The 12,106-nt window shown below is 39.9% G+C and overlaps 2 protein-coding genes across 5 annotated transcripts in view; one reads left to right on the top strand and one right to left on the bottom strand.

The window, feature by feature from the left end:
* phkb (phosphorylase kinase, beta) overlaps window positions 1-9,881 on the bottom strand; it is a 102,819-nt gene extending 92,938 nt beyond the window's left edge. For all 4 annotated transcript variants that reach the window (XM_084000628.1, XM_084000626.1, XM_084000629.1 and 1 more), the window contains exons 1-2: window positions 9,783-9,881; window positions 7,327-7,413 (exon numbers count right to left, since the gene is read on the bottom strand). In XM_084000628.1, the coding sequence (XP_083856754.1) occupies window positions 7,327-7,413; window positions 9,783-9,846 (151 nt within the window). In that variant the 5' untranslated portion in view covers window positions 9,847-9,881. The remainder of the gene's footprint in view (window positions 1-7,326; window positions 7,414-9,782) is intronic.
* A 530-nt stretch (window positions 9,882-10,411) lies between these two features.
* itfg1 (integrin alpha FG-GAP repeat containing 1) overlaps window positions 10,412-12,106 on the top strand; it is a 142,790-nt gene continuing 141,095 nt past the window's right edge. Inside the window, exons 1-3 of the mRNA XM_083998250.1 lie at window positions 10,412-10,620; window positions 10,936-11,020; window positions 11,226-11,365. Coding sequence (XP_083854376.1) covers window positions 10,443-10,620; window positions 10,936-11,020; window positions 11,226-11,365 — 403 coding nt within the window. The 5' untranslated portion in view covers window positions 10,412-10,442. The remainder of the gene's footprint in view (window positions 10,621-10,935; window positions 11,021-11,225; window positions 11,366-12,106) is intronic.

Genomic DNA, 12,106 nt, shown 5'->3' with positions numbered 1-12,106 from the left:
ACACACACACACACACACACACACACACACACACACACACACACACACACACACACACACACACACACACACACACACACACACACACACACACACACACACGTATCAGAACTACTAGTCTCAGAACATTAAACTGGCTCATACCATAGATTTATCAGAATATTAAGTAGCCTACAAGAAAAGACAAATAAAAACACAAGTGCATTCCTCCTCCATCCTAGACACACACACAAACATGCACACACAAGACAGATAGAGACATAGAGACATAGAGAGAGAGAGAGAGAGAGAGAGAGAGAGAGAGAGAGAGAGAGAGAGAGAGAGAGAGAGAGAGAGAGAGAGAGAGAGAGAGAGAAATCCTCTCCCGATTGCCCCCCCCTCTGGATTGCTCTCATATGTTAACCAGTAATAGGACAGCGCCATTGGGTATAGGCTAATTTTGACTGTGGCAGAAAGATGTACTGGTCATAGCGCACACCAGAAGCACACACATCTCAATGTGCTGTCTGACTTGTTAGCCACAATACTGTGGGAATTGGGGCAAAAAATTAATGATCTATTCCAGAGAGCCAAATGTGTCACGATGTAGGACCTGCTTATTTTTAAATCTTTAATTTAGCTGTCAATGATAATAAATATCGACTAAATTTAAACCATCAGTATGAGCAGAGGGGATCGTGATCACATAAAACAGGTCTTTAAGAAGAAATATATCAGTCCAAGATTATATGTCCATAATGTACACCTTGTATAAGCCAAGTGAACTGTACTGAAAAGAGGATTTACGTTGGAGGTACTCTGATACTACTAATTTTTTAACTGTGAAGGGCTCAAAAGGATGCCGTCATCATTAGAATATAAACATTGAAAATGCTGAACACTGTTCATTTTCTGACTTTCTCTGAGTTTCTCTGGATGCATATCAACTGTTGTTGGGAGTTTTTTGCCTCCCAATCCATCAAGCTAATGTCCCACTAAATCAGCAGCTAATGTCTCAGACTCACACAATCTGCTCTTTTACAATGGGCCATTTCCCTGCACTGACAGGGTGGAGAAAATGAGAGAAGATGATGAAAAAAAAATACAGCGAGATAGATTGAGGGGAGAGAAAAAATAGAGATGAAAGATAGAAACAGTGCGCTGGTATTTGTACACTCCCATTGCAGATGCAACAAGAGTCTTTGAAAATACACCAACTGTTATTCCTGCCAGTCTACTTCTCTCTACCTCTGCTGATGCTGCAACATGTCCAGCACTAAAACGTGTGTTGAGTTACAGTTTAGGGAAGTTCAAATGAACTAATTACAAAACCCCACAGGGAAGCTACAGAAAAATAAATTTGTAGAGTGAAAAATATTCATTTTAAAAGGAACCATTCATCACTTTTGTAAATATACCTATTAAACTTCGGTAATGAAGCAAGATTGTAGATCTCAATAAATTATGTTCTCATTTATATTTCAGGGTTTTTTAGGTTTTTTTTTGGTACATGTTTCATAGATAGGCTAGCCAATGCTCTGTTTTATTTGTCACATACCAAGGTATAATGTAACTACAGTAAGCAACTCAGTAAAATTAGGGTCAGACTCAGAAACAAGGCAGACTAAACACATCGGGAAAAGTAAAAAAATATATACAATATATAGCTATTGTAGAATTCTTGCATCTTCTTCTTCTTCTTTTCCTTTCAGCCATTTCCCTCACGGGTCGCCACAGCGAATCATCTAACTCCATCTAACCCTATCCTCGGCCTTCCTTTTAACAGCATCAGTGGCAGTCGTTGTTAACCTGGGCCTCAACCTATCCAGTATTAAGTTTGCTCCTGTGATTCGCATCTTCAATTTGGCAAAGGTTTTACGTCAGATGCCCTTCCTGCCACAACCCTCTGCATTTATCCGTGCTTGAGACGGGCATTAGGAGGAGCCCTTGTTGCTGCATTTAAATAATTGCATATGGCAGGACATATCACAATATCCATTGTTGCCAAATGTCAGCCTAAAACCCAATACTTATCTGCCTCCCAAAAGTGAGATGAGAAGAGATTAATATCAATCCCATGTCTGAAGAAATGGAGTGATGTTTATCTGAGTTTAGCATGAAAACCAGAGGCAAACAGCATTTATAGCTCAATATGGACACTGTCCAACTGTTGTAATACTGTAACAAGAATGTGTTAGAGTTTGTCAGTGCTTCACAGTAATCAATATAAAAAAGTAAAATACAAATGAAATTAAACAGAGATTACAAAATAAGATTGGTTTTTGCCCTGAGAGCAAAGCTCCGATGGGATAGTAGTGAACCACAAGCCTAAAAACAATTAGAAGATTTTAAATACATTTTCCATGGTTTAAGTTCATTTTTGCAGGTGGACCAATAATGACTTTTTGTGATTTAAGTTGACATCCAGTATTTGATTTCATGCCATGATGGACCTGTCACCCGGTTAGAGTATGACATAAATCTCCATGTCATCAGCAAACCAGTGAAACTGTAAAGATGATGTCATGTCACTAAGAGGGGGTATTAAGGAAAGATTGTTCCCTCATAAACATGTACAAAGATAAGACAGAGTTTTAGGATAAATATATAAGCAGCACAACTTCTATTCTCATCAGGTAGCACGTCTAATTGTAGAGATGTAGTTTGTCAAAATAGTTTTTTTCAGGAGCCCTTGATATTGGGCACCTTTATATGCATTAAGTGGCTGGAAAATGACAGGCTTGACCTGGATGAACATTGCAAAAGATGAGGAAAGGTTAAAAAAAGAAAGAAAAGGACAATCAGAAAATCAAATATTAAAAACAAAGTGAGGAAAAGACAACTCAGATGAGCTTATGTTTTTGAAATAAGCTCTTAATGACTGTATGAAGGGGAAAAAAATGTTTTCCTAACTCCTTAATCAGTGTGAGCCAGACGGCAGAGTGATAGTGCCTTCTGCCTCTGGTATTATCAGGAAGCAGGGGGAGTCAATGGAGTGTGGCCACATTGCCACATAAATAAGGGACCATAGGGAAAGGAAGGGGCAAAAAAGAGGAAGAGGGAAAAAGGAGGAAGAGGTAATGGAGAGATGAACTATAAGAGATGGAGGTAAACTTTCACCCTGCTATTCTTTCCTTGATAATGGAAAACAAGTCCCCTATCACAAACAACAGTATAAGCTTAATACTGCTGCCTTGGCCTGAGCTGGGGGCGGCTTTGCAACAAAACAAAGAAAGTGAAGGGAGGGAAAATGTAACTGGTTTGATTTGTCATTGTCACCCCAACCTCTCCCCTCTCCCTTTTCCTCCCTGAAACTGAGAGAACGCAGGTATATTGGCAGGCAGGTCTGGGTGCTGGCGATAACAATGTTGGCTTTGTTCCCTGCTCGAATTGGACAAGCGCTTCCAGCCGCCACCCAACACAACAATTAAACAAGCCCAATGTTCAACGCTGCGTTTTCGACATACTGCAATCTGGCGGTGGCTTTCCTCTGTAAATCTATGAGGGTTTGAACGCAGCTGAGGCTGGAGGCAACACTGTGCTCGCTGATAGCAGCAAATCTGTTCCAACCGACAGCTACACCTGTTGCACACTAAGCTCTGTTTATTGTCTTCTGTTATTTTTCTAAACATGCAGCCTAATGAATAGCTACCAACCATACGACCACAGCATCTATAACACCCACCCACCCACACACACACACTGCCCTGTCTTTATCAGGTCAGACCGATGGGCTGGGTCATATCTGCCAGAAGTGTATTCATGTGGGAAAACGGTTCATCCACAGCAGGAGAGTCACTTAACAGCCCCTCAATCCACACCTAGTTACTTATTCTTTCAGACTAAAACAACCAGACATAAAAACAGCCTACTCCTGGCAAAGACGTAATTTAAATTTAAGTCTTAAGTAAATCCAGTGCCTGCGCTGAATCCTGACCCAAAGCTATGTTTTGTCAGACTTGTTAGTTTTCTTCTCCGCTTTTCATAGAAATGCACCCATGAAATGCATACCAGACATGTAATATTCATAATGGATATATTGTACTTTCAGTACCATTAGATAAGGGAAAATACACACCTTATATTTAAGAAACATTGCACCAGGAAATGTATTTGTATGTTTTCTAGACTGAGACTCTGGCGTACAGTTTGTGCATCTATGGCCGCTTCACACTAGTGCCTTGAGAAAGCACCAGCTGTGCCAACGTACTCAATCGTACATTTTTGGCTCTGCTCTTTGCTGCGACTAAATTTGGATTGAGTTTACGACTTGTTATTGGAGTTATCAGCCCTCTTTAATATGGTGCAGTCAGTGGCAACCAACCCAGCTGATGTAACCATTTAGCCGAGGATTTGTAGGTGAAGCAGGTGTGAGGTTGCACATCATCACCGCTGTGAGAACTACACTGTGTCCTGTAATACACTGTAACCTAAATGTCATAGGTATGTGAGCACTGGCAAGCTCCAAGTAGATATGGCAGGGGGTTTTTCCTATAGTGCAGTAGTGCATATTATCATACTACAGAAACGACACACCTTGCAGAACTACAGGTAGATGTAACTTATCAAATACTGACAATTACAAATCACTTGTCTTCAAGAAGCAAGAAAACCACTATAAAGATTTTGATTAACTCTAATAGTATGTAGTTCTACGACTGGTCTGCTGCACTGTCATACATTTCTCATAAAGAGCAACTGAGAAAAGAGCAGCTTCTGTCCACAGTGACAAAACTAGCCCTGATCCTCGGGGACGGCATCCTGAGCTGTATTACCAGAATCTAACAGCCACACACAGCCAGAGGCAGTACATGATCCCGCCTTCTGCACACTAAACCCAACTCGATCTGATTAGAAGGAGTAGCGTGTTTGTCCCATCCCCTGTTTTGCTCCCTAGCTCCACTCTGTATTGATTTTTATTTTTTACTGTGAAATAAAAAGGAGTGAATTGATCTAGTTTGTCATCATGAAAAGAAAAACACAAAAGAATCATTTTCCACTGTCTATATATTTCTTGGTTTGTGACCACCAATTACTGCATGTTCCAAATTTGGCTTTGATAACCACAGTGTGGTGGCCGGCTGGGGCCCTTCTGTGTGGAGTTTGCATGTTCTCCCCGTGCATGCGTGGGTTCCCTCCGGGTACGGCTTCCTCCCACAGTCCAAAGACATGCAGGTTAGGTTAATTGGTGACTCTAAATTGCCCATAGGTGTGAATGAGAGTGTGAATGGTTGTCTGTCTATATATGTTAGCCCTGCGATAGACTGGCGACCTGTCCAGGGTGTACCCCGCCTCTCGCCCAAAGTCAGCTGAGATAGGCTCCAGCTCACCCGTGTCGTGCAGGATAAGCGGTATAGAAAATGAATGAATGAATGAATAACCACAGTGTGTCTGGGTTACCAAGGTGCACTTTCTCATACTTAAATTCACTGTACTTCCCCCCTGCAACTTTTAGATTGTGTCACTTCACCGCATGCAGTTGTCTTCCTGTGTCTTTTAGTTCGTGTCACTCATTAATTACTACTTTTTCGTCCTCTCATCAGGTCTTGTAAAGTGTGTGGTGGCGAACACAGACTGTTCTCACTGCAGACATTTTGACTCAGATGCAGGTGTAGCAAACAAGATTAATAACGGCTGCATTCACTTTCGGTGCCGCAGTGCCAGGGCTCTGCTATTATACATGCTGGCTCACTGGCATTGCTCACTGGCGGTAACTAGGTGGAATGAAACCATCATTAATGGAATTAGTTACACATATACTGTTTGTGAAATTACAAATAAAGACCTCTGTCAAGGAAAGGCCTATCATTAAACAGACAGATCTCCATTTGTAGAGAGTGTACTGGCATTTGCAGCAACAAATCTGACAGCAATTTGTAAACATTTCAGATTTACTGTTTAACCTTGTGCCAGCCGACCCTCTGCACACTCATACAAAAGCAATATTACACACATTTTTTTTTTTTTTACACTTACTAATTAAAGCTGGTTTCACCTTGTTGATATCCACAGGAGTGATGCCGGTGAAAGCAGGAATTCAGGAGGCTACTATATGTGTCTAGCTGCGAGGCAGAGAAGTGTGGTTTGGGTGCACTGGGAGGTAGCACTAGCTGATTTACTGCTTCACTCACAGCTGCTACTAATTTAGTAATCACCACTAATGTGCATTTATCTCTCCTGTAGAGAGGCTGTGGCCTCCTTTTACTGCTTCCACATTTGTAAATCTGCCACTTGTTGAGTTTTATGTCCTTCCTCAGGTGTTCCTAACAACTGGCCTCTACTGGAATGGTATGGTAATGGGTTAGTTATTATCATTCTTTTTGGTTTGTTAATAATCTGCTGAGATATGTTGACCATATTCCCCTTATGTGTTGTACAACTTAATCCAAATGTGTTACGCTACCAGGCTAACACTTCTCAGTTACTCAACAGTTATATTTGTGGACATAGTTTTATTTTAGTGATGTGTAAATCTCCATATAGCAATTGCTCACATTGTAACCACCTTAAATTTAAAGATGAGAGCAGTGCGTGCACCTGGCTCATACTGTAGGTCTTTGCCATCTCAGCTAAAAAAAAGAATAAAAAAAAAAGAAGTATGGGCCCTCTTTATTTTTGTTTGAAACTAGTAATATTTTTGAGGACTATTAACACTATCATCTGCACACAAATCCTTTGTGTATGTGTCTGACATTATGGCATCTACAGTATCTGTCAATATCTGGTGTGACCAGGACTTGCTAATGTTCTCTCTACCCGCATACTCCTGTTGAAGCTCTGGCCAATCAGGACAAGAGCTTCTAAAGCAGCAACACCACAGGATCCCTCACTGGCTTCCCACCATCCAACACTGCCAGCTGTGTTAAGTGAGGTGCCAATTCAAGCCAGAGCACTGCCTTTGCATCAAGTGAGATTCAGGTCAGTGCATGCTGGGTATGTTTTTTGCTTCTGTAACATCCAGTAACCCTCTTGCTTCGCATTTATCTCGCCGGCCAAGAACAGCTTCTGTCTGAACAATACTGCACGTCTCTAAGATGTAATCATGATACCCAAGGCTGCAATTTTGTAATATTGGCAAAGACAAAACAACTACAGCCTTTACAGTCACATACATTAGCTCAACAATGCAGCCACGGTGCAGGCGGGTCACAGAATCAGTTCTTGGAGCATGGTGACAAGAGGAGTTTTTCTGCCTAACTTCCTGTAAACAGTTTTCAAACACACATATCGCACTTGTGAAACTGTTGATTTGGTGGTTCACAGCAGTCCCTCTTATTTCAGATCACGGTAATCTGTGCAAACCCTTCTTCATACAATTGAATGGCTGAATAGTGAATATGCACTTACCAGCACTGTAGTAACGATCCAGCTTCTCCCACAGAGGCTCATCCTCACGCTGAAGATTGGACAGCTTAAGAGGTTCATAGATGGAGCCTGGATAAGAAAACATATATTAGACACAAAGAGCTGTCTAATTAGTAACCAATAATCAGTGCTTCTCATATTCCAATATGTATAAACAGGTCTGAAGTTAGCAGTAGCTTGTGGGCCTGTTTCTGTCATCAAATGTCATTGACTATTACAATTACAAGAGAAAATAGGTAAACAACCCCCCCCCAAAAAAAAAAAAAAAAAAAAAATTATGACAAGACACATGCCATCAGTAAATTTGTTTTTTTCACAGCAACACTCTGCATTTCCAAGGGCATGACACACAAAACAATATTCAGGCCATGAGCTAAAAATTCAAATTGTAATATGTGACTTTCCACCAGATATTTCCTAACAGTTTCCTTGGAGCTGAGAGAGTGCAGGAGCTTCAGGGAAACCCCCATCTGTTAGACTTTCTCCATTCTCAGACACTTTACACTTTGCTGAGATTTGCATTTTAATAGGTTCGACCTTCGGTCAATACCACAGGTACTGAAAAATTCACATTCTGACTGAAATTAGCATAATTTCCATCAGCTTAAAAGTTGCAGGGGACAAAGCCAATTCATCTCTTTTTAAAGATAGCACTACAGAAGAGCACAGAGGGAGTCCAATTTTCCAATTTTAATTTCTAACATGAGAACAGACAAATGTGGGCTGTTGGTGTTTGGCTGATTTAAAACAAGTCCACTGCTAATTTTGATGATGCAGACTTTGAAAACATGGGGTTATATTATTTTTATTTTTATAGATATGCCCAATTAAAGGATATTGTATCATTGTCAGTAAATTACATATTTTGTTACCAGTGTGCTTAATTAATTTCAAAGAGCCAAGGAGAGTAAAATGCGTAACTGGCTACATATTTAGCTTTTGAATGACAATAAAATTGTCATATCATGTCACTCAACTTCACAAATTATTCTTTTAAAACAATAACACTGATTTTCTTCTGGAGATTAAAAAAAATGAATATAAATTGAATAAATTTATAGTGACCAAAACACGGAAGTTACCAACATGGCTTTAGTTTTTATTAAAATATCCAAAAAGTAATAAAACATTAACTGAAATCATATTGCCAAGTGATTTTTGCATTTACAACACATGTCCAACACATCCGGGTACAAGGTACCAGTTTGTCAGGTTTGTCTGTTGCATTCCACCATGTTTTCACCGACACCTACTTTGCTTGTCTGGGAGATTTGCTGGTTGAGGTCATTCAGAACATAAATTAATAACAGTAATTGACCACAGTTAGGCCTACTGGTACATGATAATACTAACCAACTATCAGCTAACTATATTAGTATGTGTTTATTCTGTTTCCTTGTGATCTTTACTGGTCCCCTCCCTGAGCTTCTGCATTGTTCTCCTCAGTTCTGCTGCCACTACTTACCAAGTCTTTGAACTTTCCGATGAGGCCGACCAATCGCAGCCACTGACCCAGCCATTCTCAAAAGGTGAAATTAAGGCCAATCGTCTCTCAGCTAAATCACAAATCTACAGCAATTCACAGGAAGGCGTTAGTAGCACAGCGTTAGATTACAGACATGCATGAATCAGCAATGAATTACATCTTGGGGTGATGATGTTCATGGAAAACATGCAGAAATATGAATTATTATGTGTTGTATATCACTGTTACTCTTCCCCATTGAGAGATATTTAAAGCAATGGTGGATTATCATATGATGGTAATGTAAGAGAGAACAGGCTAACAGAAACACCATCCCAAAAATTAGTACAGTATAGCCTACTTGACCAGTTATTGACCATAACATTCCTCCATGATGTCTCAAAAAGCAGTTCAGAATTCTGTAACGACTTTTGCTACTGCAAAAACCCTACTGGTGTGGTGGAATAATTGGTTTAACATCAAAGATTGTCACACAATCATGTGGATCTGTACCTGAAAGTATTGGAAGTATTAAAATATGGGATCTTGTCTGTTGAATCATTATGTTGAGAGACAACTGTGTTCTGCATGTTGTAACAAATAACATTTGCTATTGTGTTTCTAACCCCACTTTGTTTAGCATCCTCCAAATCTCTTACAGTTACACAGTCTTACAGTCCACTTTCAGTGGGACTCAGGATAATACTTATTAAGTTAACTATGGATGAGATATAACAGCGAAAGGAGACCTGTTGAGAAGCTCTTAAAATAGCTCCTCAGTGCTGCACATTTAAGTTACACCTCTGACCTTTCATGCTTGCACCGTCACTGCAGTGGACACATTAAGTGGACACGTTAAGTCACGACATAACCTGCTTATTCGGTGGCTTTACAAACAGACAGTCACACAAGCGCCGACACAAGAGCCACGGGAGTCACACAACAGGATGTCATGCAAAGTAAGAAGCCAGACCTGATCTTTTTGATCGGGCTTTGAATTCCAGGAGTTTCCAACCGACATCTGCCAGACTCGCCATGTTTACACTGCTTCAAATTCTCCACAACGTTTAAGCTCTTCCGGTAGTAACCTTCAAAATAAAAGACGCAATATGACTCTCGGACACCCAATATTGCGTAACATCAGAGCCAGTAACATGAATTTAAAAAAAAAGTCTTACATGTACATTTTTTTTAATTCATTTACAGCCTAAGAAAAACTTCACGTCATATTAGGGAGTATGAACATTTTTTTGTAATGTAATGTGTTCATCACCCTACCTATTTCATAGCTCGATATTCTTTCCGCATTTATTTTGAACGTCATCTCCCTTCTTCCGATTTAGCTCTAGCTAACTCTCTTACGCTTGATACAGCTGTCAGCTGTCAAACTACCTCGGAGTACGACACTAACGTAAATGAGGAAACGCTGATATTGTATGGTTTACCTCGTATTAGTGCATTGCCTCAATATATTACTAATTATATGAGAATGCAGTAGCCCACGTCTAAATTAGAAATTGATGTTTAACATAATACGTCATTTAGGTATAAAATAGCTGCTGTTTCACCCTGCCGTAAGGCGAGGTGCCGTATTGCGGTTGGTGTTGTTGTGAGGAGCTGATCTAGCAGAAGGATGTGGATATCCAAATCAAATATTTTGGTGTTTTTGTCACTCTTTGTGGGACGATATTACACGTTTGCTCTTCAGGATGTTACGGCAGACTTATTCGGTGCCGAAAATTTCGGGACCGTCGCAGCGTTTGGAGATTTTAACTCGGATAAACAGACAGACATCTTCATCATCAGAGAACGTATGTTAATGTTTCACCGCTTTCTATCCTACTATCAGCTAAGTAACAAAGTGTGTGTCGTGTCGCACTATTACATACGGATAAACTGAGATTTGGGCATGTCGCGGTAGTAATGGAGAATATTATATATCATACTGTGCCATCATACTGTGCATTACAGCATCAGCGTTTCAACTCTATACATCTATACAGTGTGTTTGTTTACCGTGTGATGTGATGCTACAAGCTCTCTCCTGTGTTGTTGTTCAGACCGTGTGGCTGTGGTGAAGAGTTTTAATGAATGTATTTATCTGTGATGACATGTTACTGTTTCAGAGTCTGAACTGCTGATATTCTTGGCCGACTCAAAACCACCATATTTCAAGTCCAAGGTCCAAATCTCTAAAGACGTTTTTCCAAGGTAAGCATGTGAATAATTTATCTTCAAGTAATTATGTGTAATTCAGCATGCCTTAGCTTATCTTGTGCCTTTGTACTGAGGAGTAACTGACGTTGCAGGGTGGAGATATTTACACAGTGGGAGGGACTGTTTGACATGAGAGCAAAGAAAAACAGAAGCACCATGTCACTGACTCTCGTTTTAATGGACACTCTTCCTCCCCCAGTTCCACTAACACCATCATCACCAGTGTGGTGCCTGGAGACTATGATGGAGACTCTCAGATGGATGTCCTTATTACAACTCAGATCAGCCCCAAACCAGACACGTCTGTTTTCATCTTTTGGGGAAACAACCAGACATTAGGTACACTTCCACCTGTTTAAGCATTTATATAGTTTTCACAGGCCCCAGCGTCACCACTGTTGTTGTTAATTGCATTATTTTAATGTTATCCACTGTGGTAAAAACAAAATAATGGACTGGGACTCTGTTTCCCTGCATGCAGTAGAAGTAAAGCTGAATCTGTCTTTTTCACAGCAGACATTTTGACTTGTCAAACACAGGTGTAATTCATAACATAATTAATTGCTGCACTGCGTTGCATTGCTGAAACTTGGAGTGGAGTCATCTTTAATACTAGTTCATCTATTTCCTGCAACAAGAAATTGCATATTAATCTGATTCATGTAAAAAAACAATAAAGATTTGGAATTTAGAATTATGGAACTTTTTAAAGTGAAAGAAAGGAAATCTGATAAGCAAAGTATTAAGTTTTTCTTATTTCTAAGTACAGTGTCCCCTCTGCCCCTCACAGGCAGAATGAGCACTGCTATAAATATATTAAACACTATCAATGATGGTTGATTTCCACTCAGCTATTTATTTTCAGGGCAGTGTTATTGTTACAATATCATAGGCAAATTGGACACTTGGATTGAATAAAACCTGTCTGGCCTCTAAAACTACAATTCAGGAAAGTCTAAAATGGCCTCATTGATTCAATAATATGATATATAGCGATATCGTTTTGGATGTTTACTGTTTAGCCTGATTTGAGAAGACCACATATTTTCATTGGTGTGTTTTTACAAGACCAAGCATTAC

The sequence above is a fragment of the Trachurus trachurus genome (assembly GCF_905171665.1).
Source record: "Trachurus trachurus genome assembly, chromosome: 3".
Classification (NCBI taxonomy): domain Eukaryota; kingdom Metazoa; phylum Chordata; class Actinopteri; order Carangiformes; family Carangidae; genus Trachurus; species Trachurus trachurus.
This window is presented reverse-complemented; position numbering and strand designations above follow the sequence as displayed.